The sequence below is a fragment of the Anneissia japonica genome, unplaced genomic scaffold (assembly GCF_011630105.1).
Source record: "Anneissia japonica isolate Jap-2015-1 unplaced genomic scaffold, ASM1163010v1 scaffold2994_len2133135_cov197, whole genome shotgun sequence".
In the NCBI taxonomy this organism is placed as follows: domain Eukaryota; kingdom Metazoa; phylum Echinodermata; class Crinoidea; order Comatulida; family Comatulidae; genus Anneissia; species Anneissia japonica.
This window is the reverse complement of record NW_022728550.1, coordinates 1242860-1251772: the sequence shown is the minus strand read 5'-3', so window position 1 is coordinate 1251772 and position 8913 is coordinate 1242860. Positions and strand designations below refer to the sequence as shown.

At 34.7% G+C, this 8913-nt stretch overlaps 2 protein-coding genes across 4 annotated transcripts in view; one reads left to right on the top strand and one right to left on the bottom strand.

The window, feature by feature from the left end:
• Window positions 1–2131: 2131 nt before the first annotated feature.
• Window positions 2132–5426, bottom strand: LOC117114263. Its single transcript, XM_033257868.1, has 3 exons — window positions 5258–5426; window positions 2763–2990; window positions 2132–2258 (listed from the first exon to the last, which is right to left on the bottom strand). Exons 1-3 carry the CDS (start codon window positions 5320–5322, stop codon window positions 2132–2134), a joined length of 420 nt encoding a protein of 139 aa, XP_033113759.1. The 5' UTR covers window positions 5323–5426.
• Window positions 5427–6497: 1071 nt separating this feature from the next.
• LOC117114287 (cyclin-dependent kinase 14-like) overlaps window positions 6498–8913 on the top strand; it is a 57729-nt gene continuing 55313 nt past the window's right edge. The window contains exon 1 of one of the 3 annotated variants that reach the window (XM_033257907.1): window positions 6498–6702. In XM_033257907.1, coding sequence (XP_033113798.1) covers window positions 6666–6702 — 37 coding nt within the window. In that variant the 5' untranslated portion in view covers window positions 6498–6665. Of the gene's footprint in view, window positions 6703–6839; window positions 7088–8913 lie in introns of those variants that run through there. The other 2 variants (XM_033257906.1, XM_033257908.1) reach the window with 2 other exon arrangements.

Sequence of the window (8913 nt, the reverse complement as noted above, 5' to 3'; positions counted from 1 at the left end):
GCAGTCACACAACTATTCACGTCATGATTATTCATCTTGCCTTTTGAAGGTGTAAATATTACGAGCTCTCATTTTTGCGAATGGCTGCTGGCATAATGCAACCAATATAAATACATTAATTATGTGAAAATGGGAAGACCTCAACTACTTTAATATACTTGTCAAGTAACTATGGTGAAGCACCACATACATAGCTGTCTAACCAATTAGGCCCTTGATAAATTGTTAAATACAGGTAATGCGTTTCTCAGTTATTACATAACCTAATCTATCGTCTTGTTTCTAATGCTGTTAATGATTATTATTAAATAATCCTAATGTACTCTCCAAGGTTGTTAGAATATAGAATATTATTTGGAAGACAGTAATTAAATGAACCTTCTGAACATGGTCACTTCACATGGCAACAGTTTTGTCACTCTGTCAGTGTGTTGATCTGCATCATCAGCATCAAAGACAATCATCATGTAGGACGAATGTGAGCCCAACCTAAATTATAATATGAATTACTTTGCAAAATGCAAGCTTATGTATAAATAAGTAGCAGTAGAAGTAGTAGTAGTAGTGGGTCTGCACTCTACAGGGGCGGATCCAGAGATGTACGAAGGGGGCGGGGGTTGGGGGAAAAAGTGGGGCTGATTGAGACAACACTACCCTAGGGGTCCTGGGGATTTTTGTCTTCTAAGCACTCGAAAATGACCTCTGAGGCGTTTTGGGCGATCAATTATTTCTTTTTCCTTTCTTTCTTTTTTTTTTTTTACTTTCCAAAAGGGAAAGTAAATCCTCCTCTGCTCTAGACCCAGCAGTACTGTATATATCATGGAATTGACATAAATTATATTTTTAAAACAATATTCAAATTCAAGAAAATCAAGATTCCCTCAAAATGTTTATGTCAAACAAAATGGTATTCCTTGAAATTGTTAATTTTAATATATTGAAAAATAAAATTATATTTTATATGGAAATATTTAATTCAAATTATATACATAATGCTATAACATAAAGAAAATTTTAGCCTGATTTTCAGAACAAGCTCAGTCAGGTAAATTTGACCTACTGTCTATATCATATGCATGAATGCACCGCACTAAAACAGGGTATGAACGGTCGTGAATCATGAAATCTGAAGAAAAAAAATGATCACTGATTTTTTAAACCATCACCATATGGCTTATATTAGAAGAAAGCTTCTAAATTTATAATCTAAATTTAACTGTTTATCCAAAAGTTTAGTGACCGAGTTATGTAAAGCAGTAGCGGTTAGTACTGTACAGTATATGAAAAAAGGCTCTTTCCTATACAAAGTCATAAGGTGTCAACTTTGAATGAAAAAAAAACCACTCAATATTGTATTTAATGTAAAAATATATTATTATTATTATTATTATTATTATAAAGCTTAAAATTCACCCAAGGTGTGCAATGAACAATTCAATGAGCAGATGAAAGCAAGTTTTTATTATGATTAAGTTTAATATAAAAGTTACAAATATGCAAAGCACACACATTTCATCTTTAGGCGAGACTTTTGTTATTCCCTGTTTCGCGTACTTATTTTTTTAAAAGATTTTTGGTGGAGGGCGGAATAAAAATTTAAATAAATTTTTGTTTTCTTATTTAGTAAATAATTTTGAAGGAGAAAATAAAAATAAATTTATATAATTAGGAAGAAATATACATATCTTATCTTTGAAGATTTCAACACAGAGAAGGGCATAATAAAATAAAGAAAAAAAATTTTTTTCCCTGAAATTTCCACTTTTTCGTGGCGGCTGGTTCGCTATTTTTATTCGAAATCATCAATATTTGCAGTCGGCGGGTTCACTAAACAAGGTATAAAAAAGTCTTGCCTTAACTGTTAGTGTTAAAAGCATTAGTCATCCTCTTGCAAACATAATCATATATCACATAAAACAAAATGCAACCAATATTTCTGGGTATCCAAAGTCACGAAGGAAGTTGTACACATTTGCTGTAACAATAATCAAACATTTTTTATTGCACTTAAAAAAATTCTTAACTACAAACTCATCATCTTGCACTTTTAATCACATTGCCTTGAGGCATTACGTAACTCATCTCAGTATTTCTACATTATACTCAAATTTCTGAAAAAAAAAAAGATATTTTAGGAGCAATTCTGTCGTACATGTTGAAGGCATTTCAACAACTGTCTCTTATACACATCTGATGTGTATAAGAGACAGATCGTATGTGGCGGATTCGGCAGTTTATTTACCTCCAGAAATCTAGTTCTAAGATATTATTAAATTCATAATACAATAAATCAATTACTTTTTGTGCAAATTTGTAATTACTGTACCATTAAATGAAGATTAATTTATAAAATAATGCTTTAAATATGAAATGTTTTAATGTAAATTAATTTAATTAAAAACAATGCATTAACGTACATAATAAGATAATGAGTGTTACATCCCTGTAAAGTTACACTTTGTTGACAATTCCTTATGCATATCCCCGTTACCTCAGTATATAACTGTATATGCATGACACAAAATAAGCGATAAGTGATTTTTGAGCCAGAAAAAATAGGATATTTAGCAAGGAATTCAAAGAAGAACAAGACTTAAAGGTTAGAGGGGAAATTTCCCAACCATCTACCTCCTATAACATTCGACAGATATGGAGCCCCCTGTTGTTGGATGCAACTTAAGGTTGTCAAATTAAAACAAATAATTTGCCAATGCAACCAAAGTTCATCAGTAAGAAAAAAATGATAGATATAATTAGCTTACTGTCGTTCATCTAAGTGTATCATGTTATTTGATAGTCTTCTAGATATGGTATCACCAGGTACTGTTTCAGGTCTATGTTTGAAAATCTTAGGCAAGCGATGTGGAATACTATCTGTGTCATCCTCGCTAACTTTACTGCAAGCCTCCAAAGTTGCATAAGCTGACTTGGGCAAGCGTTTTGATAACAGTTGTGGCAAGGACTCTCCCAACACTTTATTTTTTTCAGGCCTAAAAAAAAATTTAAGATAATATATCTGAAAATATACTAAATATTGTATAATGCAAGAAATAATTAGATCAACAAACTAAAAGATTTTTGCTTTGTAGGACATGCCAACTTGAATAAATATTCATAAATATTTTTATATTTCATCATAATATATTGTAGAAGAAAATAAATGTTGCTCAAAAATGAATTGTCCATATAAAATACAGTAATTTGTCTATAGTATATCCATTATATACAATTTCATTTGCTGAATATCTTCATAGCTACCAACTGTCTCGCATCGTGCGGGACGGTCCCGCATTTCAAAGTGATTTTATATGAGCAGCTTAGCTCAGTCAACTAATCTGGTGGTAGCCGCTGTGTGTGCACTGAACCATGGAGATTTCTAGGTCCTCGGTTCAATTCCCATTGCTACCTCTCCTTGTGTTTCAGCTAGAGGGCTGAAATACAAGTTACAATAGCGCACCGTCTTTTGGATGAGACGTTTAAGCTGTTGGTCCCGTGTGCATTGTGCACGTTAAAGAACGCAGTACACTCTTCGGAAAAGAGTAGGGGATTGTCTCCCGGTGTACTGCCCAATCACCACCAGAAGGACCCCAATGGAAATAAGTCTTCTTCTAGACTTTCGTGGGCTATCCTTGGTGTTTACGCCAAATAAATCTAATTCAATCCATGAAACACGCATTTTGCAGAAACACATGCGTGATCATAAATTTGTCATGCATCTATTCATGGGAAAATTGGTTTAAAATTAGAAGAAAATGGTTTTATTAAATATATAAAGAAGGTCATGCAGTAGCTCGAGTCAATAGAGTTCGTTATCTCATTCGAGAATCAGTTCAGCAGGGAAATCTTCTCTTTCCCCACCAAACAACCAAGCCAACCACGCTTTTAGTAGCATCTAGTCGCGTCCGGTCTTGCACGTCCCTTGTCACAACCAACCGTTGATGTGACTGGAACTGGCCCAAACTGGAGTTCCGCCCCTGGAAACCTGGGGCCCTGGCGAGCCCTTAACTTAACTGGTGTAGTCGCGCATTTCAAATCTCTCAGGTTGGTAACTATACCAATGAGTAAAGTTACGTTCATACTACCTTAGGGCAGGTTTAAACATTGGACATCAGTCCCAGCTACATACCCGGGAACCAATGATGGTGCCGGGACCTGCCCGACGGAGGGGCTAAAGGCCTCAGTGGGGATGGGGGGCTATTGGAGCGAATCGAGTCTCACTTGGCTGGGGGCCGTCCGGTGGGGGTCCAGGTATGAATGTACTGTACCATGAATGATGAATCCACGCTGTATTAAAATGAAATCTTCCCCAAATGTGTAAGTGTGTTTATAGTCATGTTAAATTACATTAACTTGACCAAACAAATTTTTGTAAAGCACATGGGGAATCCCCAAATTGCTTGAATGCATTTTTGTAAACAGTGTACAACAGGGAGGTTTGACGTTAAAAAATGATTGAATCATTGTGATAATGAGGTAGAAATAGCCTATTTGTATACTTTTCACTCTCTTACTCACGTCAAGAGACGACCAGTCGAATAGAAAACTGGTAAAATACTCGGCAAAACAAAATGGCTGCATAGTTACCGCAATACACGCTGCGTAATCAAGGTCGTTTTGGATTGTGGCAGTATGGGTTTTTCGTAAAAAAAATGTTTTCATCCAGTTTTTAAATTCTGTTAGCTTACAATTATTTTTTAACTTCATGTGGGTAAATATTATAATTTTTATTTTCTGAAATTTAAAGTTAATTATATTTATGCAAATGTTGTTGCTAAACTGACCGATCGGCCATGTTTGTTTTGGTCACATGGATAACTTAAAGCTGATTAACGCACTCTAGTTTACGTTAATTTACATTGTCAACGAGGTCTATTTTACGACCTAGTCGAATGAAAATATTGTTCGGCAAAAATTCGTAGTCAACGAAATGAACCAGTCAAATAAGCCCAATCCGTTTACCAATTTGTTTACAGCCACATAAATATATCCACTTCCATATTTAAAATTCTGTTTTAGCATGCTTGCTCATTACTACTAACATTATAAGTTTAAAGTTAACATTAAAACTACTCAAATTTTCTACAGAAAGCATTTAAAATGTACGAATATTCAAATGGAACCCTAGCCCAGCATACCACTGGACCCCATTCCATCTTCATGAGCGCTGAGGCTAAAATAAGCCCCTTGACCCTACGCTACTAAGCACATAATAACGCTGTGCTAAGCACGACACCAGTCTATACAATCATGTACTTACGCGGCTGATAGTCCGCTAAATCTTGCACTTTTAATCACATTGCCTTGAGGCATTACGTAACTCATCTCAGTATTTCTACATTATACTCAAATTTCTGAAAAAAAAAAGATATTTTAGGAGCAATTCTGTCGTACATGTTGAAGGCATTTCAACAAAGGGCGCCACCATTGTCTGTTACCATGGTCTAACAAAGCTTTGGGGATACAGTAATCCCAATCAACGGAAACGTCATGAAGCCATTTGCTATCATTATGGTTTCTTTTTATGAGCTTATTGTACCTATCGTTCTTCCAGGCCCTATTTTGTAAATTTCTGGTTCTTATAAAATATATATTATAACTTTTCTTTCCATTGACGAAGTAATTTCTTGTATAACTTTTGCTTATACAAAACCAATAAGGCCCTATAAATTCTGACTCTTCTCTTGAGTCATGAACCGGTTTATGATAATCATGATACTTTTAATTTTACTTCATCTAGTTCCATTGTATTTTGATTTTATTTTAAGTATGTTTTAAAACTACTTTACTATTTCTTATGTAAAATGCTCTGGCCACACCTTCCAATGAGAAGTGTGCCACTGAAGAAAAATGTATTCCTAATACATTATTAATCTGTTTCTCAAATTAAAATCATCATACATTAATGTTTTGCAGACCCATTTTCCTCTCCTCGATGTTTCCAGTGGATAGATATTAATTTTTCCTCTAATAAATATCCCACCCACAAAAGAAAAAACCAAAAAAGAATGTAAACAAAACTATGGAAGCAAGATCATTTAAAATACATTCCATTAATGTACTACTCCAAAATTACATTTAAAAAAATTCTAATCTTGTGGATCAATAAGTCTTTATGGTCACGCAACGTATTTTAACTGTAATTATGCGTTGTATGCGTTGTAGTTCCAAATTTACAGTGAAATTAAGTGGAGTTCATTTGAGTAAGGCCTAACTAGTTTATGAACTATTCCATCATACCATCGTAAATCTTAGTAGGCCTACTAGCCTCTTTAAATTATCAAAACAAAGTTATTGTGATGGGTTGTTTCAATTCAGTTATATATTCTAGAAAATATATGTATCGCCGATAATTCATAATTATCTACATTCATTTTTCCTATAAATTAGAATTCATATACCACCGGAAGCATGTCAAATCTTATGAATAATGCATTTTTTCACTGCGCCGAGTAGCATATGCGAAGAAGTGATATCCTACACGGATACGTTAAGCCTCTCAACTCAACACCAATGAGTTTTCCACGTTCGTCAACAAAGCATGTTGAACTGGTGGTGGTAGGTTGTGCAGTCAGGAATGTCTTCCTACTCATTCACGTTACAATTGTTTTAGAAACCCAGATTTTTGCCTGCAAAACATCAAGTCTGTGATACAGTCTAACTAAACCATGGGTTCACTTAATTTAGACATAGAAAACATGAACGGTAAGTTTATACATCTCGCTATAATATCTAACTTTTTCTTTTGTTGAGACTTTGAGTATGATTGTATGTTTATTTGTTCAACCAACCATGCGATGGGGAAGTCTATTTGGGAGCTAGACTTTGATACGTTTGATTGCCTGAAACAGAAAAGTTGTCTAATGATGACATTTTATAAGTAGGCCTATTATAAATCGATCTGTCAAAATATAATTATGAAAATAAATTCATGAAAATTTTGGTCTGAACAAGTGAGGCTTGGAAGGTTGCTCGACCCACTGTTTCCCTGTAGGCCTACCTAACAGTGTTACGTGTAAGTGGTGGCGCTAAGAACTGAACGTCGAAGTAGAAACATAAGACGACTTATTAGAAATTCATCAATAGTTAAGTAAGTCAACTTAACAGACTTACTTCTTTTGGTTATTGATTGTCTGTAAAGAACATTATTTAATGGAATAATCATCTTTTAAGACTGGTGGATGATATTGGATGGCTCCAATAATTTGCATAAAATACTTCCTTCCTCAGGCAAGAAGTGTGGCTCAACATGGAGGACATTGACCTTCAATTTGGTAGTACTGTATCCAGTACATGCTAGTAATTGCTTTTCCCCACAGGGGTGGGGTACCTGTTTTACAGGCGGTTGTTTGAAATTCCTCTTTGGGACCCAGGGGAGCTCAGAAAGCCTATAGAGTTTTTGGCTATTTTAAGCTGATCTGAGTTTTTTTTTTACACTATTTTCCCAACTACCACTGATCAAACATTTTATTTTTCTGCGTAATTTCACTATAGTACTAGGCAATATAAGGAGTAGCTGTTGTCTTTGGGACCCAGTGGAACTCGGAAAGCCTAAACAGTTTTGGACTATTTTAAGCTGATCTGAGTTCTTTATGTATTATTACAGCATTCCCCAAGTGTCGCTGACAATGCAATATTTTATTTTCCTGCGTAATTACGCTATTAATACTAGGCATTATAAGGGTCTATACAAAGAATAGAATTAAGCAATGTAATTTCACTTGATAGGAAATAAATAATGCTATTTATGATGAATAGTATTTAAGTGTTTTGTAGGTGCGTGTGGTGTAGTGTGTAAGGTGTTGGACTTCTGATTGTCATATTGGGAGTTCAAAACCGTCGCTTGTCACATTGCTTGTGTCCTTGGGCAAGGCACTTCGGTTTCGTTTGCATCTCTCCACCCAGGAGTATAAATGGGTACCTGGTAGGATGGTATGGCATTGAATATATGGGTCGTGCGCATTCAAGCACCAATGTCCAGGGATACTCCTGGAGCAGAGAAAGTTGCAGAATGTGCGGATCTGCCAATTCAGTATCCAGTGACCAGGGAAATAATGATGCCAACGTCTTGTATAATCGCTTGTAAAATCTGCGGATTTTGAAAGGCAAGCATATAAATTATGGTTCTAAAAAAAAAAAAAAAAAAAAAAGCAGTATCTACTACTGTTTCTAATTGGTGCAAAAGGTATTTTCTTGTTCTTATTTCAGTGGAAAGCTATATTAAATACCTTACATGACATCCAAGCATTAAACTATATAGATCTTTTTAACACCGACAGTATCGCAGCAACACTACTGTATTTATTTGGACCATTTATCAGTAGGAAAAATGATAGTGATGGTGCATTTATAGTACTGCAATACAATGTAATACACAATTATATGATGAAAGGATTTACTAAACCATAAATTTATATAGGTGTAGCAAGACTTTTTTATTCCTTGTTATAAAAATAAAGAAAAACTTTTTTTTTTAAATTTCCATTTTTTGTTGGCGGTGGGTGCACTAATTAAAATTGGCCAAATTAAATTAAATTAAAAAAAATTAAATTAAATTAGATTGGCCAAAAATAATTTTGTTTTATTCAAAATCATCAATATTTGCGATCGACGGGTTTGCTGAACAAGGTACTGTATACAAAAATCTCACCTGAATACTGTAAAACCTTGAATTGAATCCTAATGGGGCTTAATCTCGAGAAGAAGCCCATCTAGAATTGAGGTCCCCTCTTTAGTTTTAAAAATTAGCCTTGAAAAGAAGCCCTGCGCTTCTTTTCAGGATAGCATAAGCCTGGTTCACGTCGAACTTTATCTGAATATACCCGTCTTGAAACATGATATGATAATCCCCTAATTGCATTTGATGCCAAGTTAGAGCCAGATAAACAGCCAGCCAGTTTCAGGCCGTCGACGTCA